The sequence below is a fragment of the Phaenicophaeus curvirostris genome, chromosome 17, assembly GCF_032191515.1.
Source record: "Phaenicophaeus curvirostris isolate KB17595 chromosome 17, BPBGC_Pcur_1.0, whole genome shotgun sequence".
Taxonomy (NCBI): domain Eukaryota; kingdom Metazoa; phylum Chordata; class Aves; order Cuculiformes; family Cuculidae; genus Phaenicophaeus; species Phaenicophaeus curvirostris.
The window spans coordinates 4005543-4031966 of record NC_091408.1 but is presented as its reverse complement, the minus strand read 5'-3'; the positions used below and the strand labels follow the sequence as shown (position 1 = coordinate 4031966).

General features: G+C 47.4%; 2 protein-coding genes across 3 annotated transcripts; one reads left to right on the top strand and one right to left on the bottom strand.

The window, feature by feature from the left end:
- Window positions 1-3754: 3754 nt before the first annotated feature.
- TMEM120B (transmembrane protein 120B) lies at window positions 3755-15822 on the top strand. Its single transcript, XM_069871142.1, has 12 exons — window positions 3755-3855; window positions 8108-8226; window positions 9168-9284; window positions 10182-10241; window positions 10769-10864; window positions 11881-11970; window positions 12826-12891; window positions 13830-13891; window positions 14121-14213; window positions 14599-14663; window positions 14854-14922; window positions 15010-15822. The coding sequence occupies exons 1-12, from the start codon at window positions 3787-3789 to the stop codon at window positions 15121-15123; spliced, it is 1020 nt and encodes a 339-aa protein (XP_069727243.1). The 5' UTR covers window positions 3755-3786; the 3' UTR covers window positions 15124-15822.
- A 1287-nt stretch (window positions 15823-17109) lies between these two features.
- RHOF (ras homolog family member F, filopodia associated) lies at window positions 17110-26107 on the bottom strand. Of its 2 annotated transcripts, none has more exons than XM_069871143.1 (5): window positions 25960-26107; window positions 25778-25865; window positions 20105-20214; window positions 19258-19392; window positions 17110-17846 (listed from the first exon to the last, which is right to left on the bottom strand). In XM_069871143.1, exons 1-5 carry the CDS (start codon window positions 26077-26079, stop codon window positions 17682-17684), a joined length of 618 nt encoding a protein of 205 aa, XP_069727244.1. In that variant the 5' UTR covers window positions 26080-26107; the 3' UTR covers window positions 17110-17681. The 2 variants fall into 2 exon arrangements, with proteins under 2 accessions (XP_069727244.1, XP_069727245.1); XM_069871144.1 differs by lacking the exon at window positions 17110-17846 and adding an exon at window positions 17853-18798.
- Between the last annotated feature and the right edge of the window lie 317 nt (window positions 26108-26424).

Genomic DNA, 26424 nt, shown 5'->3' with positions numbered 1-26424 from the left:
GTCTCTGCCACCACCACTGCACTTCGGGATGAGGATCTTAGAGAGTCCCAAAGTCTCCAGACACTGGTCTATGCTCTCACCTTAGAGCTTTGTCAAGTCTTTGGTAAAATGCAGCTTTACTTTGCACAGCCCCATGGGAAGCCCAGTTTCCCCCCTGACTCTTCACAAGACTTCAGAGCAATGCATTTTACCTAAAATTATGCTTTCTTTCAGCCAAGTGTATTAACTTAACGAAGAGCAAGGTGGAAAATTCAACTGGCTGCAGAGAAGGGGCTGCTCTCTGTGCCCGGCTGCGCCCTGCCTGCCACTGGGCTGCATCCTGTTGTGTAACCCCCACATCTGCTCTGCCTGACCATTGACCAACCCCGAGGACACCCCCGGTGAGTTCACTGCCTCACAGTGCTGCCCTGTGCTGGGGGGCTTTTGCCAGCATCTTCCAGAGCAGCCAGGATGCCTCCTCGCTCTTGCAGTGGTGCCTCCAAGCAGGATGCTCAGGGCACCCTTTCTTGCTTCTCCCCAGCAAGTCCAGGGTGCCAGAGCAGCAATGGGAGCAGATGATGGGGCAAGTCCACACACTTGATTTGCAAAGCACCCTCCTGCCGCCCCTCTCTCCAAAAGCCGCCCCGCAGACACCAACCTGCGCTCAGTGCTGGCTGGGTGCTGCGGGTGGCATCAGGAGGGTCGTCATAGCAACTCCACCAAACTCCTGCGCGAAGGGTTATGGGAGCGTGGCTGGAAAGCTGCTGGAGAGCAAGAGGGCTGAGGGGCTGCGGGCACAGAGAGATGCTGGTGAGATGGGGGCTCAGCAGTTGGGCAGCTCTGCGTGCCCCTGCGCACAAGGGATTGAGCCGGAGCCAGGCTCCTCCATGGAGCTGCGGAGCAGACGCCGCTCTGTGGAGCTCTGTGTCTGAGTTAAGGATTATCCAGCAGAATCCAAAATGCTGATAAGCAACAAGTGATTCACTCCTGGTTGGTTTTCTTTATATGCGCAGCAGCAGCAAGCTAGAAAGGATTGATTACGGTGTGGATGGGTAACAAATAAATCAGCCTTGGAAATGTCAGAAGAAAAAGGAGGAAGCCCCTGCAAATGCACATCAGAGGACTTAAAAGAGAAATGTGAATAAACCTGACACTAATTCCCTCATCCATTACATTCCTTCCACAGCCACAGTGAGCAGGAATTGCCATTTTGGCCTTGTGGGTGTCTGTAATAATCTTCTCTAATGAGTACTTAACCATGCACATTTCAAGTACAAACCCAAAGCTCTCATCTCATTCCCCTGAGCCAAATGCATTTGTTTATTCTCACCCTTTTACCACATTTTTCATGCACAACGTTGCAAGCTGGATGGTAAAATTTTGAAGTAGGTAAAGTTGGTGAAGGTTGTCAGAAGTGTAGAATACATAATTCAGCTAAGAACACTGAGGCCACTATGAAAAGTAGGGTCAAAACTCTGGGTTATGATGGGCTAGGTGGGAAATTTGATTTTCCCTTGATGCAATTCCCCTTGTTCTGGCCTTTCCAAATGAAAGGAGTTTGGTTTTTATTTTTAATAGTTCTTTTTTTTTTTTTTACCCTCACAGCCATTGCCACTGCCACTGAGGAGCACCAGCAAAGCCTCCTCCACCAGGCACGATGGGGCTTCAGTCCCGTTGCTGTCCATACAGTTGTTGCTTCAGTTGTCTGGCATTTGATTAAATCTTACATTCGTTAAGACTGAAAGGAAACTGTTAAATCAGTCAGTGTAAATTATGCTCTAACTCAGCCCGTTATACTGCCAATACAATTCATTGCAATGGACTTGTAACTCACCAGTTTCTTCCAATTTGGACCCACCACAATCAAAGCGAGCAAGAGGAGGATGCACGCAGAAACATGCCCAGAAATAATGCCATTTGTGGTCTGCCCAGGGAGGTGGTTGAGTCCCCATCCCTAGAGGTATTTAAAAGATGTGTAGATGAGGTACTTAAGGATATGGTTTAGTGGCAGGTAGATATGGTTGGACTTGGAAATGATCTCAGAGGTCTTTTCCAGCCTGGTGATTCTATGGTTCTATATAAGGTCCATTCGATGTGCCTTATTTTTTTCAGTTTAAAAAGTAAGATTTTTTTTTTAATTAAATAACCCCAAAGGACCTCAGTATTCTACATCTGAAACCGATCATTTTCACAGTGAAAGGAGGCAGCTGCTCTGAGCTGAGTTTGCTCGCACAAATCTAGGGGGATCACCCAAGCGAAATGCCCAAACCCACTGAAAACTGTCAGAATCAATAACTTATGTTTATTCTGGGAACTTTGTAGAATAAATATGGAAAAAAAATACATTTAGAGAAACATATGTTGCAATTCTTTAAAGGTGAAGATTGTGACATGAACAGACTGTGGAAGCAGGATGCTCAGATGTGTGTTTTATGGCTGCTATACTCAAACGAAAAGCCAGAGGAAGAGGTAGGAGAGTCTTGGACTCTGACCAGGCGCGTGTCGGCTGAGCACAGAGTGGGTGCTGCACTGAAGGAGCTTCCCCACCACTCTGTTTTGAAGAAGCGTTATCAGCAGGGTTTAGGAGTGACTGAAGTGAAAAGTTTGAGGTGTAAACTTCAAACAGGTTTGAGGTTGACTTGGCTTCAGAGACACTCCTGGGTTGGGGCGATCCCTGTTTCAATACAGAATGGGGGATGTTGTGATTGGGAGCAGCTCTGCGGAGAAGGACTTAGGGTGCTGGTTGATGAGAAGCTCAACATGAGCCAGCAATGTGCGCTCGCAGCCCACAAACCAACCGTGTCCTGGGCTGCATCAAGAGAAGCGTGGCCAGCAGGGCCAGGGAGGGGATTCTGCCCCTCTGTTGCTCTCTGCTGAGACTTCATCTAGAGTGTTGTGTCCAGTTCTGCAAAACTCAGCGCAAGAAGGAGATGGAGCTGTTGGAATGGGTCTAGAGGAGGCGACAAGGATGATCCAAGGGGTGGAGCACCTGCCATGAGGACAGGCTGAGAGAGTTGGGCTTGTTCAGCCTGGAGAAGGCTCCAAGGAGACCTTAGAGTGAAATTCCAGTAGTTGAAGGGGCTCCAAGAAAGCTGTGGAGGGACTGTTCACAAAGGCTTGTGGTGATAGGATGAGGGGGAACAGGTATAAACTGGAGAGGGGCAGATTTAGACCAGACATAAGGAGGAATTTCATCACCATGAGAGTGGGGGGGCAGTGGCGCAGGTTGCCCGGGGAGGCTGTGGCTGCCCCATCCCTGGAGGGGTTCAAGGCCAGGCTGGCTGGAGCTCTGCTGGGACACGTCCCTGCCCATGGCAGAGGGTTGGAACGGGATGATCTGAGGTCCCTTCCCACCCAAACTATTCCACGATTCTACGAATACAGCATCATCTGCAAACTCATTGAGGGCGCACTCAATCCCTTCTTCCAGATCCTGGATGAAGGCATTTAACAAGCCTGACGCCCTGGGAAACAACGGCTTGTGCCACAGGGACCCGGCAGAGCCCTCACGGGGGCGGGGCGGGGGGGGGCTGAGGGGCCCTGAGGGGACCTCGCGCCTCAGGCGGGCGGGGCGGGGGGCGGGGCTCGCGCCTCAGGCGGAGCTCGCGCCCGGAGTGGGCGGGGCTAAGGGCGTGGCTCGCGCCTCAGGCGGGCGGGGCGGGGCTCGAGCCTCGAGTGGGCGTGGCCAACCGGGCGGGGCGGGGCGGGGCGAGGGGCGCGCGCCGGCGCGCGCGATGACGTCAGGGTCGCACGTGGCCCGCGGGCCCCGGTGCGGGCCGGCCCCGCCGCAGCCCCCGGCCCCGCGCCATGAGGCTGCAGCTCGAGCGCTGCCGCGGCGAGTGGCGCGAGCTCGACGGGGAGTTCCGGCAGCTCCAGGTGAGGCGGCGGGACCCGCGCTGGAACCCGCCCGAGCCCCGCCCCGCCGCTTCCCGGCTTCGCCGCGCGGGGCTCCGGGGCTCGGAGGGGGCTTGCGGCAGCGCGGGGTGCGCGGCGCCGGGGGTCCCCACCGCTCAGTCTTTCCCCGGGAGGCCCCCGCCCCGCGGCACCGAGCTTCCCGGGGGGCGGGAAGGCTCGGCCCCTCCTCGCTGCCACTGGGAGAGGCCCGGAGCCCGGTGCTGCGGGGCTGTGTCCTGCTGGAGCCCGGCTGTGCGTGCACCGAGCCCGGTTCTCCATGCACCGAGCCCGGTTCTGCGGGGCTGTGCCCCCCTGGAGCCCGGTTCTCCGTGCACCGAGCCCGGTTCTGCGGGGCTGTGCCCCCCTGGAGCCCGGTTCTCCATGCACCGAGACCAGCTGTGCCCGCACATCCCTCGCCAGCCCCCCAGAACCTCCCCCGTGCACACGGGACAGCCCAGACCAAACCATGGCCAAGCCCTGGCTATGTCCATCAGGTCACCCCAAGGGATGCTGTGCTGCGATTCCACTCCTGGAGCCAGGGTGGAAAAGGAGGACCTGGCACTTCCGCGCACATAGAGCGATACAGGTAATACCTGTGCTGAGAGCATCACCCAGCCAGAGTTTCATATCCCACAGTGGGACAGGAGAGGCTCTGATGCTGTTGATCTATCCCTGAAAAGTGCTTTGAAGGACAGAAAGACCGCAGAGGAGAAGCTGAGAGCTGCTTTTGTGAAGTGCTTTTACCCACAGAAACTTTCCTTTCCCCATATATAGAATCATAGAATCACCAGGTTGGAAGAGACCCACTGGATCATCGAGTCCAACCATTCCTATCAATCACTAACCCATGTCCCTCAGCACCTCGTCCACCCGTCCCTTAAACCCCTCCAGGGAAGGGGACTCAACCCCCTCCCTGGGCAGCCTGTTCCAGTGCCATATATCATCAATGCTGTCCTGTCCACATGCTTTACATCTTTAAGCCTGCCCCATTCTCACTCTGTGGCTGTTTTGCCTCCTTTAAGCTGTTAATGTGCACTGTAAGGGAAAAAAAAAAAAGTGTGATTTCCAGATTTAGCTTGTTGTCTTAATTAAGTCATTTTAGGTTGTACACTTGTTAACAGAAGGAAAGGTGGTGGTTGGGCACGGGAGGGGGTTGCCAGCTGGTGTGATTTAGTTGATCACTTGTTTGCAGCAAATCCTGTGTGCACCTGCCTTCTTGCAGAGCGTGCTGCTCAAACTGACCTAAACCACAGCAAAATATCAATGATTTATCCCTTCTTCTGCTTCTCCATCTGTAAAGAGAAAGTAGAAATGCTCCTTGGTGCGGTAGCAGCTGGTGGTGGCATCAGGGATCGTTGCCCAGTGGTTAGTACTATAAAGATAAAAAGTTGGAATAACCTATCTGAGCTTCAGGGCTCACAAGCAGTTTGTATCCGAAGGCAGCGTTGCAGAAGAGATGAACACGATGCTGTCCTGGGATGTGACTCTGCTCCAGCTCTGCGAGATGCTGGTGGTGCTTCTGTGCGCTTTGGAGGAAGGCTCCAAGCTCCCCAGCTGGATTCAAGTCAAATCTTGATGTGTGGAGTTAAAATCCCAACTGTTTATGAAGAAGGTGCTTTGATGCTGGTGTCTGCTCCTGCTTGCATGTGGCTTTTTGGATACACTCGCAGCATCTCTTGCTTTTGAGGAGCGTGGTTTTCCTAGCGGCACTGTGACCCCTTCCAGTGCCAGTGGGGACAGATATTGCTGCTGGGCAGACTTTTTGGGTGTTGAGAGTAGTGCTGGCCCTGTGGAGCAGAACGATCTCTGTTTCCATGCACTCCTGTCCTGATATTCTATATTTGTGCTCCAAGTTCTGGGTCAGGGGCTGGGTCTTCCTTCTCCTGGAGAGGACCTTGGACTCTGATTGTAACTCCTGCTGCTAATGTGCTGGGTGGCTGGCACGGGGCAGCTGGGGCTGCACTTGTGTTTGGGAAGCTCCAGCTTGAGGGGCTTCAGAGAGGGTGATGCTGCAGCACAGCACCACCAAGCATCTCCTGGGCTCAGTGGGGACCAGCTGTCAGAGGAGGCTAGGGGCATCCAGATCTGCAAAGTGCTTTTTAATCAGCCATATCTGTGGGGTTTTGTACTCGGGGCTGCGAGGGCAGCATCGTCTCTGGAGCAGCAGCTTGAGATGGAGAGCTCAGAGCTGTGGGGCGTTGCAGTTTTGGAGCAGGGACTCCCACAGATTCTGATCTCCTCTCCCCTGGCCCTGCCACCCCGCTACGAAAATGCAGGTTGCCCTGCAACATCTTGATTAAACCTTGTGTATTGACATGTAAACCAGATTTTGTGTAAGAAAGAGCCCTGCAAGGGCTCCCCATGGGTTTGAAGTGCTGCAAATGAACAAGCACTGACCACAAGCAGGATTGTTGTGAGTGCAAGGGAAAAATTAGACCCTGGGGTGTCTACAGAAAGCGTAAAGCGGTTGCAGCACAGTCTGCGGGCAGACTGGACAACACGATTTCCACTGGCAAAGTGGGCAATTGCAGCCACAGCGCCGTGAAACTTGTAAACTCGAGTGCAGGGACATCTCCGAGCTAACTGATCTCCGCCAGGAGCTCTTCAACTCTGGGGAAAAATATTCTCCCTAGTGCATGGATCCTTTGTTTTTCAGTACGTGTTTCCTTTTTGGAGCGAGCTGTGGCCAGACCTGACCCTATGGGAAGGTGTTTGGCCTGTGGGTTATAGTGGTTAATGTAAAGGAGCTGAACTCCTTGTGCTGCTCGTGGCTCCCCTTTGTGAGCAATCGCTTCTCCCGATAAATAAATAACTTCACTGCTAGCAAATGTTATGTTCTTCTAAATACCAATGTTATTTTGAAATTGCTATCCTGATGGTTTTGGCTAGCGGTGGAATTTACCAGCTCTCAGCTCTCCTGCTTGTGTTTCCAGTAAATACTTGAATGCTTTTTTTTTTTTTTGGCGAAGAGCTTCTTGCACCCTTTGAACCAGCCTTTTAAAAGATGCTGTTGCGTGACAGCTGGAGAAGTAGAATGAGTTACTGTGCAATCCAGCAAACCCTGAAGTCCTGCCCACGCTTAGCAAAGCCAAACCATTCCTGAAACGAAGAGAGCTGCAGGGTCTGGACATGGTTAGTTTAGGTATTAAGATTTTTAAATCGGATACTGGAGTTTGTTTGGCATTGCTCTTGTAAATAACAAACAGCTACCCGCAGGGTCCTAAGGAAGAGGGAAGCAAAGATTGCTTTGTATAGTTTTAACATCATGTTTATGCTCTGAGAAAACCAGTGGTAATTTTCTGTGGTCGTTGATGTGGTGGTAGATGAAGCAGCTGTGCAAATAGCCATGTAGCCCCTGCCTCCTTTCCTTAGCACTAACTCTGCAAACTCTGTTTTCCAAGTTATTATAGGTCTTGAAAGAAAATTTTCACTGAGAGCACTTCTTGGCATCTTTTTAGCTTTTCCCGGGGTCTCCCTGCACTGGGGAGGGTGATGAAATCACTGCCAAAGGGTGGAAAAGCAGGGCATGTATATTCCCCAGCAGATACATTCCCCCAGGTGTGAGAGCAGAGGTGCCTCTCCACGGGCTTGCCACTGCATCCTCTTCACAGCCAGGTAAACGCTAATTCAGGTCTTCAAAAGGTCAACAAGCTGTGATAAAGAAGTTCCTTTCAAGGAGATTCTCATACCTTAGGGAGGGGCAGTTAAGCCCTTGCAAAGATTGTTTGAATGTGGGGTCATGAGGACCCAGTGATGGCCTGGAGGCATCTACACCCCCAGGCTGGGTCTGGCTGGTGGTATTGGGGTTTTTGTTTTTTTCTCCCTCTTTGTCCTCATCTTTCTTTTTTTTTCCTCAGATTTAATCTGGCTGGGAAATCTGGAGTTCCTGCTCTGTGCTTTAGCCACCCATTTGATGGGGACAGATTGGGATCAACAGAGGATTATTGCTTCATTCCAGGGTGGGATGGGATTGAGGAGCTCTTGAGTGGAAAAGCTTGTTAGAAAGAGGAAATGAGATGGGTGAGGGGGATGCTCTTTGTTTTGCAGGAATTTCATCAGTGTCAGTTTAAGCTCTGCTGGGTCTGTGGTGGTTTGGCATCACCCCTCCTTGCTTGAAGGGCTGCCTGTTAACTCCCCAAATAAAAATTTTGCTTGCCTCTTTCAGAGGTGAGCACCAAAGCAATACACAACCCAGAAGAGCCCTTTCTACCAGTCATCTCCTCTTCTCCTGCAGGAAACGCACAAAGTTTACAGGCAGAAACTGGAGGAAGTCACCAGCTTGCAGACAGCCTGCAGCACCTCCATACATCGGCAGAAGAAGATGCTAAGGGATCTGAAGCACAGCCTGCAACGGTAACAGGAGATCTGGAGGGTGGAGAAGATGGGGATGGGATATTTGTCTTTCCCAAAGAACTGAAATGCTTGGATTTTTAGCATTTTAATATGCAGTCTGTCTCATGGTGGTAATTTTGCTCCATATTGGGTCACCTCCATTCGTCACAGCCAGGTAAAATGTTTGTAACCCCATTAGAGATGGAGACATATAAACAATAAAGAAGTTCTCTGAAGGAGAACTGCATCTTTGCAGAAGGTCCCATATGCTGCAGGACATACAGCTTTTGGTCCATGTGTTTTGCCAGGTAAGCAAAGCTTTGCTTCATAAGCCACATTGGAAAAGCAGCATCAATCCTGGAACCTGGAGGTGTAGTTTGCTCCTGGGTGGATTTACAGGAGGGCTTCACAGAAGCCACAGGCTAAATTCTTTGTGTGCAGGTCTGAAAGCGTTTCCTCCAATACCAGAGGCTGTCTATGCCACTGTGTACCGCTCTCTGTTTTACATTAATTAGTAAAACTGCAGTTTTTCAGTAAATCATCAGTTTTGCGTTGTGACATCCTGAAATATTCCATGCCTGAAGAAATATTCCATGCAGCCTCTACAAGGGCAGTGCCTGAAACCACGCACAAAGTTCCCAAAGCAGAAGGAGTTACGTAAAAGAGCACAATATTCCTGAAGTGCTTTGCTAGGGAAGAAGTACAGGCTCCTGTCATTGAGCTTAGGTGAAAAGAGAAGCTGATTTGTAAACCAAAGCTGATTGAAATAGCCTCCAATGAGAGAAGCCAGGCAGTGAAATAAAATCATGGTAAGCCAAATGATACTGCAGAAATACAGGAGCAGAGCGCGCAACCTCACACAGTCAGTGTTTTAATAGCATGGATTTTATGACATTATTTTCCCTTAAATAAAAAGGCAGTAAAAACGTGAACAGGAATATCTTGTTTCTGTGTTGTTGCAGGTGCAAGCCCAGAGCGAGTCCTGAAGAGTTTGCTCTCATTCAGGAGATCAGCACCCAGATCAAGGAGAGGCAGAATGCCTTCTTTGACATGGAAGCCTACTTGCCAAAGAAGAACGGGTACGTGCTTCACCAGGGAGGTCCATGCGTGCTCCAGGAAAGCTCTTTTCTTAAGTATTTGCAGCAGCGTTGTTCCTGAAGGATAATGTGTCTGTTGAACAAATAAATGTAAAACTGGATTAGTCATAAATCTCTTGCTGAGGTGCTGTGTCAATTGTACACAGAATTCATGAGCTGTAAGTATATGTGAATATACTGCGTGTGGGCAGTGCAGGTTTTCTTGTAAAAAGAATTGCACTGCAGAGAGATTGTGAAATCCACTGTTTCACACTGACTAAATTACCAAATCGCCACAAGAATTATCTCTTTTTTTAAATGATGTTTTCAACTGACTTGCAATCAATACTTTACTCCAAGTGTGGTTGCTAGGACAGATATCATAAAATCATTAAGGTTGGAAAAGACTTCTTAAGATCATCCATTCCAACCCCAAGTCCAACACCACTGTGCCAACTAAACCATGTCCCAGAGTGCAGTTTCTACATCTTTTTTTTGAACACCCCAAGGGACTGAGACTCCGCCACTTCCCTGGGCAGCCTGTTCCAATGCTTTACCACTTTATCTAAACCATTTATTTCAGTTGCCAAGGGCTGTCAGATGCTGTGGCCCCTCAGAAGTTTCTATGAGAAACTTTTCTTTGAATTTCTCTCAGTTGAAACTACGTATTTTGCCCTTAGGCTGTAGCACAGAGAAAGGACCAGGAAAATAAACCTTTTTCTAGCTTCTTGGAAATGCTGAACAATCTTTGCACATTTAAATCCTTCTGTAGTTGCCAATTTGCCATAAATAATAACATGGCTTTGACAAATGCAGTGGTTCAGCTCCAGTTTGGGTCATCCTGTGGTGGTCAAATAAAATGATGTAATCTTGGGTCTGCTCTTGCTTTTTGTCTTCCAGCCTGTACTTAAACCTGGTGCTGGGAAACGTGAATGTAACTCTCTTGAGTAACCAAGCAAAGTAAGTGAGGATTTCCACGTGTGTGAATTTGGGTTTCTCTGAGATTTCATAAAAGATGAAATGTCAAGGGTGGGCAGGTTGGACCATGACGCGGGGCCAAGCTCATGCTTTGTGTAGCCCCAGTGGATTCTGTGCATCGTTTGCTTTTAAGCCCAGCCTACCTCGTTGCCTTAATTGAAAGGGTTGTTTTTTCTTGCAGTGAAGAATGGTGGTATGACTGCTAGGCATACGTGCTGCAAAAAAAGAAGATTATTTCTTTTTTCAAATCTTATCATGCCAACTCAGAAACCAGCTGTTCTGGACTTAAGCCGTTGTTGTGCAGTGTAACAACTGTGCGGCCACGATGAACCCTGCAGGCAGAACGCTGCCTTTCACCGCTGTCTGCTGGTTTTCTAAATGTTTCAAGCAAAATCTCTATCTCTGGGCTTGGCGTGTGGATTTGTGTCTGATTTAAAAAAAAAAAAGTGAAGCTGTGTTCCGGTAAAACACCTGTTTGTGTCCATAAACAGTGGCTGTTCACTTTCCAGGTTTGCCTACAAGGATGAGTATGAGAAATTCAAACTTTATCTGACAATAATCTTGCTACTTGGGGCCGTCACGTGCAGGTTTATTCTCCACTACAGGTAAGTCTGCATTTTTACTTTTAATCAAGTATTTTGAATAAAACTCTACTGGGTTTGAACTAACTGTTCTCCTGAGTTACGGGCAGTAAGATTGGCTCTGGTGATGTTTAGGCTTTGGGTAGTTGGAGAGCAGGACAGCTTTTACACCTTCACACTAGGAGGGCTTGTATTTTAGCTACTTGCTTTTCCTTCTGTAACTTTTTCTTCGGAGTCTCTTGTAACTAAGAGAAGTCCAATATCATGTTTTCTGATCTGTTGTTTGTCTGGCATCGTGCTCTGCTTGGGAATGAGCAGTTGGTTTTGCTCACGCATTGTCCCAGGCAGAGACCTGGGGTTCCAAAGGCAACAAGAGAAGGTTCATATGAAATGATCAGACCTGAAACTTTATCTCTAAGTTGTGATAAAGTGTCTGAGTACTAATAAGCTTATATAGTTCAGTTTTGTTGAAAAAACAGGTAGGTGTTGGGGCTGGGCACTTCTACTGAGGTCTCTGTGGGTCTGGGTGAAAGCAGGATTGTACCAGCGAACGTTGCTCCTGGACACAGAGGTTACCCTGAGTCCCTTTTAGGGATTTCCAAATGGCAAAATACAGTTTGGGGTTTTTTTGACCCTGAGAGCATAATGCTCTTCTGCTCTTTTAGTTGATTGGATTTATACAGATCTTATGGAATCTGCTCATTGAAGTAGCCTGGAAATGCCGTGCTAAATTGGATCATCCGCTGCTCCATGGTGCTTTCTCTTCTTCAGAAGGAATTAATGTCATCTCTGCGTACCTGCTTATCAGCTCAGGATCTGCAGTGTGATATCACAGGGCACTTTCTGGAGAAAAGGACTCAGCCGGCAGTGCTGCCGGTGGGTGCAGTTCTGCACGTGGATCAGAGATGTTCCAGACTGGCTTTGTGTCCATGGCTCACTTAGGCAGCTTTTCATTCACCCATGGAGAGGGAGGATTTTTTAAAATATTTTTATAATGAACAGTATTTTTTTTAATACCATGTGTTTTTTCTATTTAACAGGGTGACAGATGAAGTGTTTAACTTTCTGTTAGTGTGGTATTACTGCACGCTGACGATACGGGAAAGCATTCTCATTAGCAATGGATCAAGGTACTGTGCCACCTGCAAAATAATTAAAGCTTGAAATGTCCTTAAAAGAAAAACAAACAGTAAAAGGGGATTCACATTGACACTAAAGCCCAGTAAATCTGGGATGCTGGTGCCTCTCTGCAGGGTATGTTGTTTCCATCTGCCTCCCTGGTTGCTTCCAAGGGCAGATGTGGCCACCTGAGGTTTGCAGAGGAAGAAGGTGCCGTTCCTAAAAGCTCTTGGTCCAAAGTATCGGATATTTCTGGTAGCTGTGGGTTGTAGATGTGACGGGTATAAGCACATGTTTTTTGGTGAAAGGACCAACTAACGTACTGGAAAAGCCCCAGATTAACCCATTTTGTTGGCTTAGTTTCCAAAGCAATGCTGTCCCAGGGCAGCTCTTCAGTTCTTGATTCAGCCTTACTACAGCCCTTGCTCACTTTACTGTCATTTTCTGAGCTTTTTGCAGCTTTTGTATCTGAAAGAAACAGCCACCTTAAAGAAAGGGCTTGAAATGTTACTGATTTGCATGGCACAAAAAAAAAAAGGGTGTGTGGGCTGAAACTTGTGCATCGTTAGTCACTGTGGTACCTTGTGCTGTGGGAACTGCTGCTTCTTGCTGGGCTGGAGAGCTCCTGGGAGCACAGGAGATGTGCCCTGGTGCTGAGCCTCCCTCCAGCGGTCGTGGAGCTAACCCTGTAAGACACGTTGCCAGGACAGTGTTCCACAGCACCCCTTTTGCTTGAGTTGGGCCAGCTATTTTGTTCCTTGTCCTGCCTCCTCCTCCAGGTCAGGATCATTTTTTTGTCTGTAAAGCCAGACTAAGAATGCGAAAATCCATGTGTCTTCTCTCACTACCGCATTCTTTCTTTCCAGGATCAAAGGCTGGTGGGTATCTCATCACTACGTCTCCACGTTCCTGTCTGGAGTAATGTTAACGTGGTGAGTCTGCGTTCACTTGCTCGGGGTGCTTCAAGCCTGTTTCACGGTGTTTGCATCATCTGAGCATTTAAATCCAGTGTGACCACAAAGCTTTGGCCACATGGGCACATGGCAAAGCCTCAGACTTAATATTTGTCTGCTGTTACAGATGTTTTCAGTGATAAAGGGAACACTGCTGTTTGTATTTACCTTGATTTGAAAAAGAGAAAGAAACAACCTCAAGTCATAAGCCGCAGTTGCACTGATGGTGGCAAAATCTCTGCAAGTTTCCTGGTTTCTGTCTCTGTGTAACTAAGCAAACAAGCAGCACTTTGCCTTAGAGGGAGGACACCAGAAAATTAATCTGGTTGGTGCCTTTACTGAACCCGTATTAGAGAGCATAAAGCAAAAAATGCAAGCTGCCATCCCATGGGAGGTGGTGTTGGTCAGACAATGCAGTGATGCACCCTGTGTACGGTCCCAGTGCAGCCTGTCTCAACTTTGGCATGAGCCGATAAGCTAATAATTAAAAATTGTTTTAAGACAACACCTGTTTCTGCCCCTGAATCCATAAGGAGGTGACATAGCTGGGGCAGAAGGTCCCCTCCCTTAGGATGAGGAGCACTGCCACCCCTTGCTCCACTGCTTAGGTTTTTGATGCAGATGCTGCTTTGATTGCTGCCTGGAGAAAACTGTGATAAGCAAATGAATAAGAGGGTGCAGCATTTATACATGTTGGAGAGGGGAGACCTCACCAGTGAGAGCATTTCCTGCAAGCTGGAGTTGCGATGTGCGCCTGCAGCACCCTCTCTGTGCTCCCGACGGAGCAGGCTGGGCTGGGCTGGGTACCAGCTGCTTTCTTCATTTGCTAATGGGATCCAGCTTGATGGGGAAGGGAAGGGCATTGCATCACCTGCTTTTTATCAAACAAATAGATGTCTTTTGTATTTTGCTTTCAGGCCAGATGGACTCATGTATCAAATGTTTCGCAGTCAATTTTTAGCCTTTTCAATATTTCAGAGTAAGTATCTCTTACATTGCTAATTCATGGGCTAAAATAGTTTTGTATCAAATGTGCTTAGAAGAAAACACTACTGCTTGGTAAACATGGAAGTATTAAACTGTAGAAATACAAAGATAGCAAACTAATACAGACAATAATTAAATGCTATTAGATTAAACATTATTAAAATAGTTTGTTTATCATACTTGGGAATAGCCCATGCAATGACGTTTTATCTCTTCTCTAGGTTGCGTTCAGTTCCTACAATATTATTACCAAAGGGGCTGCCTTTATAGACTCCGTGCTTTGGGGGAGAGAAATCACTTGGACCTTACAGTAGGTGAGGTTTTCTGTGATGCTTTGTTTGCAAAGTGTTTGCTGCCTCCCAGACCTGCACAATAGGCAGGGGGCTGTGTAGTCTTCAGAGAGCGAGCTTTGCACCGCAACCTGCCCTGCTGCCCGTGTCCTAAGGCAGGAAGAGGAGGAGGCTTTTATTCTCCTCCTTGGGATCTCTGTCAGCTCTTGAGTGGGTTAAGATGGAGGGTTTGGTCATTCCCATCTTCATCCTCCCCTTAGCATACCTTCAAGTGTATATTTTAAATCGGTTGGTTATTGTGGAGCAGGTTGGGAATAACCTTTCTGGGGTGGTCTGGGTGGGGAGGGCTGCAGCTCCAGTCCTGGCTCCTTTGTGCTCAGTCTCCACCTCTTCCGTTAACCTTTTCCAGAAGGATTTCAGTCCTGGATGTGGCGGGGGCTGACATTTCTCCTTCCCTTCCTGTTCTTCGGGCATGTAAGTCGGGCACCCTCGTTCCTCATTTTGTGGTGTGTGGCCAGGGGGGATTCAGTGGCTGCGGCCGCAGCATCATAAAACGGTGCTTTGGATCACCTGCACCTGTGGAAAATGGTTCTAAGTTTTTTGGTAGTAATGAAATCACTTTTTTCTTTTTTTCTCTTTTTTTTTTTTTTTTTTCTCTTCTTAGTTCTGGCAGCTGTATAATGCAATCACGCTTTTTGGATTGTCGAGGCATAAGGAGTGCAAAGAATGGCAGGTGGGTGTTGGTTCCGCTTGGAAAAAGCACAGAGCAGGGGGAGAGTGTTTAACCACATCCTTAAAGATACTCCTTCTCCCCTCTCAGGTTTTTGTGTTGGCATTTACATTTCTGCTGCTCTTCCTCGGGAACTTCCTCACTACTCTCAAAGTGGTGCACACTAAACTCCAGAAGAACAAAGACAAAATGAAGAAGCTGTGAACCCCACTCCCTGGCGTGCTGGTTGCCCTCCCTGTGCCCGTGGCAGGCGCTGGTTTTGGGGACTATCCTGCTGTAAACCCCAACCGTGCCGTGGATGGGCTCGGAAGGACTTGTCGGTCCCCGTGTTTGGTGAAGGATGTGGGCTCTGCCAGCACAGACTCAGTATTACGCAAGCATGGCTCTCCGGTCTGTCGTCCTGCTATTTATGCATATTTAATACAAAACATGTTTGCTTTTGGGTTTTTTTTTCTGTATGTAGAACAGCATGCACGTGCCTGGCGAAGTGCCAGCATTGGCAGAATGTGGGATCTACTGTAATTCCAGTTCTGGAATGATACTTAACACTTTTTTCCAGTTTTATTATTTAAATTGTGGGCATTGGGTTTGCAAAGGTTTACGAACACTCCGGATTGATCAGTAATACAGACCGAATGCTGTTTTTTAAAGGCATCTGTTCAAGGCGTATTTTCAGTGGCAATACTAACCTGTATGTACTGTGAAACGCCCATCTTCGTACCATACTGCTGCTATGTACACTTTTAAAAATCTATTTAAAGAAGAGAAATCCTCTTTTGAAAACAAAAACAAGCAAGTAAAAGTTATTTTTAAATGGCAGGGAAGTCTGCTCGCCCTCTTCCAGGGACTCCAGGTCATCTGTACAGGCCTGGAAAAGGCCTACAATAAACTGTTCAATATTCATCTGCTTCAGCCCCTTCTTAATAACAAATGCACTGCCTTTCGGGTTGTTTTTTCCAGACATTATTTTTCCTTAAAACAGCCTTGTGCAGTGGCAGTAAGTGCTGCTGGGCATTGGTTTCTGTTTTCAGTATTTCTTTGCTCTCAGTACCTCTGGAAAGGGGAGGGCAGGCTCAGCAGGAATCTTAAATATGCTCTTTAGATGCTACGCTTGTACCAGCAGATAAGACTGTAAGGAGTTGTTCAGGAGGACGGCAGAGGACAAATACTGCCTGCCATCCTGCATAACTCCCTCTGCTGCTTGAGATGAAATGGGCTCATTCAGGTAAGCATGTGCTGTGGGTGTGGTGACATCTGTGCTTCCTAAGGCCAACCACGGTGTTATGAGCTGCATTAGGCAGCATCTTTGCAAGGGTGACTACGTGGAGCGAGCACAAAGCCCAGACTGGGGCAAATGCTCTGGCAGAGTGATCTGAAAATTGTGCCCTTCTCCCAGTAAGCGTGCTCACGACAAAATGCATGCGATGCAGACTTGAAATGGTTCCATCAGTTCTTCTGTTGCTGCAAGGCCAGCAAAATTACTTTTACAGCATCCACTGTCCTGTAGGCATGAATATTAAACTGCAATTTGTGTATTTTGAACTTTCACACTAGCTCAGCTGTATCTTGCTATGTTAACTTTGAACTTCTGCACACCCAGGGCTGTAAATTTACCATAGAATCATAGAATAGTTTGGGTTGGAAGGCACCTTAAAGACCATCCAGTTCCAACCCTCCTGCCATGGGCAGGGAAACCTCCCACTGGATCAGGGTGCCCAGGGCCTGAGTTTGGTTTATGATGGTTACAAACCAGTGAACGCTCCTGAAATCTGAGATCTTCCTGCATGAGGCTGTGCAGAAGAACTGAGATGAGGCACGGGTAGTAAGTTGTGCAGTGGGAACATCCCTCATCCCTAAGCTGACGCCTTCCTCGCTAATGGGAAAATGTTAGTTTACAGCAATAGAGACAATTTCATCAGTTAACGAACGTTAGTTAAGTATTTCCCTTAGCATGCACCAATATTTGCATTTGTCATTTATTAAATTAGCTATGTAAGTTTACTGTATAAGTGGCTTTATGTTAAACAGTAGGTGCTTGGAGTGTTGCTGTGAATTACCTGTGCTATTCCATGTCTGAACTGGGGCAACTGATGGATTTCCATTGATAAATACCACTTTCCATTCCAGCAGCAGTCATTGCAAGGAGACCTCTGAAGCTGCAGCTCTGCAAAGCTGACCTGGGGGTTCAAGGGGAGTAGTGGACGCTCTGTCTGTGCACTCTGGACCTCCTCAGTGCTAACTCAGGCCACTGCCACCGAGTAAAATGTTGAAACAACTTCATTTCTGCCTCTTCAAAGGTGCCTTGTGAGCTGCTGTAACGTCACTTCTAAAAAATGGGGCTTTTCTACTTGAAAAAGACAATTTTATCTTTAGTAGTAAATTGTAGCTATAACATGCCCCAGTTAATTTGCAGAGGAAAAAAAAACCAAACCCAAGCAGTAATTAAGTTGTATTGTAGCAGTTGCATTCATTGTAGTTTAAATAATGAGTCCAAAATCTGAGCGATGGTCGCTTGCAAAAGCCAGATGGACAAAGGCGTGCAGCATCAGTTAACCTTGACAGAGAGCTTTGAAAACTTTAGTGAGAGCAATAGAACAAAAGTGAAAAAATACCAAAAATAATTAAAATTTTAAAATAAAAATTGCTCTAGGCATACAAACATAATGAAAAAAAACCAAACCAAAACAGTCTTTCAAGTTAAACTCTTTTTAGAATCGGAATTGCTGGGCTCCCGGGCAGTCGGTGCTCTCTCGCAGTCCAGGTCACAACACGGAGCACACTTTCCGTTTCCTTTTGCATTTGGCTTTTTTCATGGCATTCAGTGCAATGGTGGTTGCTTCTTTAAATACATTTTCTATGTTTTCACTATATTTTGCTGAGCATTCCAGATAAACTTCAGCATTAATCTGCTGACAAGCTGCTTCGCCCTGGAAGGTAAAAAGGGAAGAGAAGATGTAAACCCAAAGTAAAGAGCAGGAAGATGAGATGGTAAAGAAAAGGAATTGTTTTGTACATCTTCATATCGTGAGGTCAGGAAGAAAGCAGCTGCTTCTGGATATAGTGCTAGAGTGTAAGTGGCACTGGTAATAAACTGAGGCCTGTTAAATAAATTAGTCCCCAGGGTTGATCTAGAGCTTGACCTAACAGCTCAGTGCACTACAGACTCGAAGATGCAGACTGCTGATAGTGTAAAAATAGCCTTGGTATTAAATTTGTGTAAATGCTGAGGTAGATACTGAAGTGAGGATAAGATGTCTACACGGCAGTATTTTTTCAGGCCTGACCTTAACAATTAGGTGGTGTCACCTTTAGTAATGAATGTCACATGCAAGAGCAGAATCTGGACCAATATCTTGCCTTGTTTTGCTGGTGCACATGCAGAAACCCTGATTTTTGCTGTGGAGCATCACAAAGGCTCAGCCAGAGTCCTCCTGTACAAAAACAGGGGCCTGCATTTCTTAGCCTCACCCAAACGCATGCAATGGGAACAGAGCAGAATCTAAAACATTTGCATGCAGTCCTGGTTGCGTGAAATCACTACAGACAAAACACAGTGATTTCTTACTTTGCTTGAGTTCCTTTTATTGTCATTGCAGAATCAGCCCCCTCTTTTGAATGCTTGTGAGCCTCGGAGTGTGAATTCGAGGTCTGCTACCCCCAGCTCACAAGCTCTGCGTTTATTCACTATTAGCCCTGGAAGCGGGGTCACTTCAACACTCAGGCTTCTATAGGGGGATTTTTCTTCAGCATATTTAAGCATGGTTTGTCTCCTTCCAGTTGCTTGCAAGCTGCAGTGCTGGCAGATACTGTTCAGCTCCTCTCTGCCTGGCATTGGAAGCATCGCGTTGTGTGACTCAAGATGCCATCAGCTGTAAAAGACTGAGGTAGCTTGTATTTAAGGGGAGAAAAAACAAGTGGGAGGGCTCATACAGGAGATGAGTTTGAAGACCATGTGGGCCCTGGAATGTAACTGCGTGAGGTTTCAGCAGACTTGCCTGTTTCGTGTAAGGGTGAGGAAGGGAGTTATTAATGCAAATAAGGGACAATCTGCAGCTGTGCACAAAGCGACAGGGCAGGCATCTCAAGTGCAAGAAAGACAAGCTACAAGCATGGTTTAGTGGTGATGCAGTTGCAGTTTCTTTTCAGGCTTTTTAGAAAAGTCGAGGCTTACAATTTTGTAACAGGAGTAATCCAGCTGTCAGTAATTTCTTTATCTGGACACTGTGATCACCCAATTTTGGATTATCTGTGATTACGCTTGTGAGCAATGATGCTACTGAAGTAAGTGTGCTTTATCTCCTGCAAAGAGGACACCACTTTAAATGCATTGATATTTACCTGGCTGTAAGTAATGGGTTCCTGCTTAGCAGCCTTGAGCTTGCGCACCTGTTCTTTGTCTTTCCGAAGGTCTGTCTTGCAGCCGATCAGCACCAGCGGGACACCCCGGCAGAAATGATTCACCTCAGGATACCACTGATGGCAGAAAAACAAAACCTCTGTATCTGGCTTTTCCCTGTGCCCCAAAATCTAAACCATACAGCCAAGGAACAGAACCAGCATTAAATATAAGCTGCAATTTCTGCATTTTCAAGGTCATTAATGTGGTGGTAGGGGCCCAACATGCAACAGTTATGCTACAGAAAGATTCAAGTCCTACCCAAAGTCAGTTGCTTTAAAACATCTGCTGCTATGCCCGTGTTTAACATCTGCTTAAATACCAAAGAGGTCCTCTAAAGAATATGGACCAAGTCTCACTTTATTTTCCTGATGCTCTGTACCGGAACGCTAACTTCTGCTTTGGAGCATTACAGAAACCCTAGTACAGACACATGGTTACTTACATGTCTCTTCCCCCAAATTAAATATGCACGCAGTGGAAGTAGTCTTGAATCTTAAATGTACAACCTTGGTGGTGTGACATTGCTACAGATAAAGCAGCGATTTCACTGGCTGGGTTTATGATCTCAGTGTCCCACAGCCACCCCCAGTTCTGAGCATGTAGGAGCCGCAGAGAGGTGAGCTCCAGGTCTAAGGTCTGTGACCGGCTGCTCACTGCTTGATGAGTGATCTGTGCCTCTGCCTGCCCCGGGTACAGGTTACTAAAAGCATCCTCTCTTTTATCTTGTCATATATCAGGTGCATATAATTAATTTAAAAGGCTGAAGCAATTATAAAAGCCTCTTACCTTAGCTGTGACATTATCGTAACTAGTGGGGTTCATGACATCGTAACAAATTAACACGACATTTGTATTCTGGTAAGAAAGCGGTCGTAGCCTATCGTAGTCCTCCTGCCCTGAAACAGAGAATGTTTTGGATAAAAGAAACCTCTGTCTTTAACAAGCAATATGACGGGAATATGTAAGGATACATACTTGGGCTCAGGACTGATGGTACTATAATTGCATAGACTGCAAGTCTTCCATACTTGTAAAATTCCTTCTGTTAACTGCAGGAGATTCCTATCACTGACAAAACTGATGCTTTAGAATAACAAACAGGTCCATGGCAAGTTTTAATAGAAAATAGTCCAACTGCTGAGTACTTAGAAGCAGTTTCTAATCACCAATTGCCAGCTTGCTCCTCACAAGCAAAATCAGTAAGGGGAATTTGACAGTTATTGATTAAAACATTTGCAATTTAGCAGTGGCTCTGTTCTCCCAAATACTTTTGCACCCGTTCTGAGGAGCAGAAACACCGTGTTTTCTAGACACAGATGCTGGCATAAAATTCTTAGTGGCAAACTTGCTTTTCCCAGCCCAGTGAGCCGAGAGAAAGCAGCGAGTGGTGCGCTGTGCCTGTAGCCCTGCTGCTCACTGTAGCAACACACGTGATTTTACAAGATGTGCTGCAACATAAGCCAGGCTCGAGTGGCCTTTGAAGCTGACTATGCAGCAGATCTTAGGGATGCTGCTGAATTCTGGAAAAGCAGGAGATTTGTTGTACTTCTGATTAGGGATATTCTAGCACGGGATCTGATGAGGGGAAGCTAATTTGCTTAGAACTGTGCTGTTCCTCTTGCTGTACATAGGACTTGGCAGTAATCACCGTGCTGGGGGCTGGAGGTGGCTTGCTTTGAGAGATTAAGGTCAAGAAAGCAGGAATTGCCAGATATAATTGGCAGCTCAGGAAAAATACCCAATCTTTTTCATCTGACATTTTTTTCAGAGACTTAATAAAGAAAAGAAACCGTGATTTAAGCAGTCTGTAGAAGATCTATCTGCCGCCTGAGTGCTGCTCCTGGAATCAGGTATGTGTGTCTGTGGTACACCAAATATCCAAAACCAGAACTGGGAATGCCATTCCTTACTGCGATTATCACAGTGTGCCCAGCCCAGAAACTGCCCTACAGGGAAGTTGCACATCTCAAATCTTTGTATTGATATTTCAAATGAAGGGATGCTGAAAATTTCAGCATCCCCCAGCGTTATACCAGTTATTCCTGCCCTGGCACCTGGCTCAGTCCCAAGTCACATACTGCTCACTCTAGCAAACACACGTGTCTCCAGCTGCAATCCGAAGAAATGCAGATACTATAAGGCCAATAGCTCTATAATACTTTCTCCCCTCCTTAATTTAAATGATGGATCGAGATAAAGGTTATACAAGGCAATCCCGACTGGATAAGCCCTTATTCAGTTTGCCCAGGATGTTTGTAAAACAGGAATCTTAGGTTTGGGCCACTCTCCGTATGTTAGTTCCTGCAAGAGCAGCCTGTTCCATGGGCGAGGTGAAGAACAAATTGATCCCTCCGTGTTTAATCTAGAAATAACAGACAATTGACAAAATCATGTATGTTGTATAAACATTCAGAACAAAGACTGTGCTGCTTAGCCCTTCTTATTCTCCCAAATCCACCTACTTGTTTGCAACTGATTTACAATTTTGTTGCTGGGATAATCCTCTAACTGCATTAAACACATCAGGTGCCAAACATTTCTTTCTCCTCCTAACCTCCTCTGGTGTTATGTGCTGTGTTATGATTGTCCCTCTTCAAGTTTGTGCCTCTGAGCCTCTACCAAAATAGCTTGTAAAATTAAAAGGTCCTCCAAGTTATTACTGGCAATTTTTGAGGCAGACAGAAACGTCCCCTTGGAAGAAACTCATTAGTTTGCTTGAAATCAGAACATACAGCTAAAACCATATTCCTCTGGATGGGAGAACAGAAAGAGGTGTCTTCAGTGATGTGACACAAATATGCCGTATTGTAAGTCAAAAGCTATAGTTGTGCCCCAGTGAACTGCACTTTCATCTTCAAAACCAGCCATGCAGTTATGGTTTTTTAAGCAAACTGAGAAAATAAATAAATGAGAAAATGCTGCTGTGTAAAATGCAGCTCCATGCATGTTTGGAATTTCAACTACAGAGCACAGAACAAGGTATAACGCAAGACCAAAGGAGGAGGGTTAGATGGTAATTGCTCAACTTGTATTATGGTCAGATGATTTCGGCACTCGCTTAGAAGGAGAGGAGGCTATTCTTTAAGAGCTCAGATGCAGTTTTGCAGTTGCTGAGGATTGTAATAGGATCCAGATCAAGCTGTAAGCGTCTTAAACATCAACATCCCTCTTGCTGAAAACAATCCCATTCACTGCCTGGCCTTAAGCGCTAATAAAATGCAAAAAAAGGCCTGGGAGACTTTTTCTCTGTAAGGAGAGAGTCTACCCCTATGTGTTCCTCTAACACATGGCAGCTCTGTCCATTGCCACCAACCGCCAGCGGGTGAGGAAGAACGTAATATCCTGCTACCCGATTCAGACCAGCCAACCACTTCCTACATACGTCCACGTGTGGTCTGTAATACTTCACACTCACGGTTTGGGACTGACATGGAACCACACAACGGGGGCTCTCACAGACATAGAGAAATTCACCCAGTATTCATAGAATCAGGGAATCACCAGGTTGGAAAAGACCTCCGAGATCACCCATTCCTATCTGCCACTAAACCGTATCCTGAAGTGATAAGGCAGTGATAAGGTCTCCCCTCAGACTCCTCTCCAGGCTAAACAACCCCAGCTCCCTCAGCTGCTCCTCCTAAGACTTGTTCTCCAGCCCCTTCACCAGTTTTGTTGCTTTTTCCTTGACTTGCTATTCTGCAGGCTCCACGGGAACGCTGCCATTGTTAGCTAGCCAGATGTGGGTTTTCACTACTCAATTTAGAACAAGTTGGGAGATGGACTTGCTTCTTGACAAGAATAAAGCCAGTAGAAGAGGACAGTTTGGGGTGGTGGTGGGTCACACTTCAATCAAAAAGCTGAGGGTTTTGTCTTCCTCAGGCACGCCCGCCCTTGCAAAGTTACAAGAAATTACTCTTGCATATATTGGCTTTTAGATTTTCTCTTGAGGCCTCGGGCTGCCGTCAGCCTGTCATTACAGACCTGAAAAACCCCGGTGGAGGCTCTGCGTGTGCTTCCTGCCAGTCAGAGCGAGCACCCAAAATGATGAGACATTACTTCCTCCCCAGCCTTTCCCAGCCCAGCAGAGCTCTCTTCTTTCGTCTGAGAAAGCCCTGCACTGCACAGCATCAGAAACTCAACCTCATGCCTGAGCTGCAGCTAAAGCATCAACACTGTTCCCTTAGTATGTAAAAAATTAGAATTAACTTATTTCTCAATGCCTTTGTGTCTATCAAGCACAGCAAGAAATGGAAACTTTGAACTGAACGAGCAGCTGCAAAGCCTGTTTGCAGATGAAACAAGTGACATTACAAAGACTTTACACATTGTGTATGTATGTCACCAACTTCCTGCAACAGCAAGAGGTGTCTCTGATGAGGAAGGCAGAGTAGCAGGGTACAAAAGTCTCCCCAAAAATGTTACTCTTGTGTGTTTTAGGCTAACTAATTGACTGCTTTTGTTAACAAAATTCTTGTCAAGAAAAGAAATACATTTTGTAGCTTTAAATGTTTGATTCTTAAGCACTTTGTGTCCTCCTTCAGTAAGTAGGACAAGCTCAAAGTCTCAAGCTGCACAGGACTTGACAATACAAAGAATCCTTCTGACTTTAAACAGCCCTCAGAGATGAACCTGGCCTTTACATTCCCGCGACACTGAAGTACATCCAGCTCTCTTTAGTGTTGCTCTGAGCAAGATCCTAAAAGTATCCAAGTCCTTTCTGCAGTGGGTGTGCAATGAAGAGCCAGTGACGCTTTTTTAGAAGACCAGCTTTGTCTTCTCCCCTACACTGCTGCATGGCACGTAGCTGAAGCTACATCCTTTTATTCCATTCATATGATTTTGTAATAATTTTAATTATTTGGTAACCTTTCAGACCAAGAAGCAAACACAAATGTAAAGCTGTGCAAGAACATCTCGAGCAGTTCAATAAGTCAGAAGCTGATTCACAAAATACAGCTAATATGCTGCACTGTTAAACCACTCACTGTACTTCCAGTAATAAGTAGTGTATCTCAACTCTTCTTTAAGCCACAGTTGCTGCTGTTCACCCACCCCAGAACATCATCACCCAGCTGAGAGAGGAATTTAATGAGGGGCTGCTGACAGAAGCAAGTCGACACATGGAAATGCCAGTTCAGAAACTGCAACTTTGAACACAAACAATTTCACAAGTTTCTGAAATGAACCCGAACAAACTATCAGCATTTTCAAATTAACTTTTACTGCTGCAGCCTTTTTATTTTCAATGCAAACCAGCCTTTTCTTCCTTCGTATTTGATCACACATGGCAGGAGGTTAAAATATTTTCCTGGCTGACTGTTACATCTGGGATCTGGGTTTTAAACCTTCCAGACATGTTTGCTATGTGATGTGATTTTCTTAATAAACTGGGTTGTCAAGATAATGAATGAGCCCATGGCTAGAACTGCTGTTAAGCAAGTGACCCTTTTTCTTCTGGCAGGCACATTTATGCATGCAACGGGTAATTGTTGTTTGGTTTGTACTTTAATCTCTAGCAGTCTGAACTATGATATTGTGTTGTTCTAGCAGCAAAATCATAGAATCATAGAATAACCAGGTTGGAAGAGATCCACCGAATCGTCGAGTCCAACCATTCCTATCAAACACTAACCCACGTCCCTCAGCACCTCGTCCACCCGTCCCTTAAACCCCTCCAGGGAAGGGGACTCAACCCCCTCCCTGGGCAGCCTGTTCCAGTGCCCAATGACCCTTTCTGTAAAAAATTTTTTCCTAATGTTCAGCCTGAACCTCCCCTGGTGGAGCTTGAGGCCATTCCCTCTCGTCCTGTCCCCTGTCCCTTGGGAGAAGAGCCCAGCTCCCTCCTCTCCACAACCTCCTTTCAGGGAGTTGCAGAGAGCAATGAGGTCTCCCCTCAGCCTCCTCTTCTCCAGGCTAAACACCCCCAGCTCTCTCAGCCGTTCCTCATAAGGCCTGTTCTCCAGCCCCCTCACCAGCTTCGTTGCTCTTCTCTGGACTCTAATCATAGAATCACAGAACGGTTTGGGTTGGAAGGGACCCCAAAGCCCATCCAGCCCCAACCCCTGTGATGGGCAGGGACACCTCCCGCTGGCTCAGGGGCTCCAAGCCCCATCCAACCTGGCCCTGAGCATCTCCAGGGATGGGGCAGCCACTATTTCTCCGTGCCAGGGTCTCCCCAGCCTCATCGTGAAGAATTTCTCCCTCAAATCTCGTCTGACGCCCCCCCCTCAAGCTTTCCAGCCTTCAAGCAGCGCTGTGAGCGGGCGCGGGTATCAGGGGACACAGAAAGTTTCTGCTTGAACAGAAACAGGGCCACGCTCACTGGACACACATTTTATACGGATAAAAAGCCTTTTCTGCTTATTTTGTCTGAAATTCCAAGCCGCAGGGGCCGGGTTCGGGCTGAGCCCCAGGCGCAGGGCACGGGGAGAGCCGAGCGGGAGGGAGAAAGCCCCTCACCTGCCGTGTCGTAGAGGTTCAGGGTCACCTCCTTCTTGCCCAGGGCCAGCCGGGCGCTGTACTTCTCGAAGACAGACGGTTTGTACTCCTGCAGAAACGAGGAGAAGCGGCTGGAGCGGGGCGAACGCAGCCTCCCCCCCCGCCCCTCCGGCCCCGCAGCCGCAACGGCGGCCGCCGCTCACCTCGGGGAAGGAGCCCTCGGCGAACACCATCAGCAGGGAGGTTTTCCCGCAGCCGCCGTCCCCCACGATCACCGCCTTCACCTCCTTCGCGGCCCCCGGCAGCGCCCCGTTGGCCGCCATGGAGCGGAGCGGAGCCCGGGGCGGGACCCAGGGGAGCGGGAGCCCGGCGGGAGGGAACCGCGGCTCCTGCTGGGGGGGATGAGAGCCCGGGGGAGAACCTGAGAGCCCTGAGGGGAAAATGAGAGCCTGGAGGGGAAAATGAGAAACCGGAGGGGAGAAGGAGAGCCCGGAGGGGAGACTGAGAGCCCAGAGGGGAGAATGAGAGCCCAGAGGGGAGACTGAGAGCCCAGAGGGGAGACTGAGAGCCCGGAGGGGAGACTGAGACCCTGGAGGGGAGAATGAGAGCCTGGGGGAGAACCTGAGAGCCCGGAGGGGAGACTGAGAGCCTGGAGGGAGGATAAGAGC

Bases quoted from the DNA above. Each gene is read 5' to 3' on its own strand.
- TMEM120B (XM_069871142.1), top strand. From the start codon at position 3,787: ATGAGGCTGCAGCTCGAGCGCTGCCGCGGCGAGTGGCGCGAGCTCGAC. The intron at 13,892-14,120 runs GTAAGTATCTCT...TCTCTTCTCTAG, and splicing joins AGCCTTTTCAATATTTCAGA to GTTGCGTTCAGTTCCTACAA. The intron at 14,923-15,009 runs GTGGGTGTTGGT...CTCCCCTCTCAG, and splicing joins AGGAGTGCAAAGAATGGCAG to GTTTTTGTGTTGGCATTTAC.
- RHOF (XM_069871143.1), bottom strand. From the start codon at position 26,079: ATGGCGGCCAACGGGGCGCTGCCGGGGGCCGCGAAGGAGGTGAAGGCG. The intron at 20,215-25,777 runs GTGAGGGGCTTT...TCTCTGTTTCAG, and splicing joins GAACCTCTACGACACGGCAG to GGCAGGAGGACTACGATAGG. The intron at 19,393-20,104 runs GTAAGAGGCTTT...TTCTGCCATCAG, and splicing joins ACGATAATGTCACAGCTAAG to TGGTATCCTGAGGTGAATCA.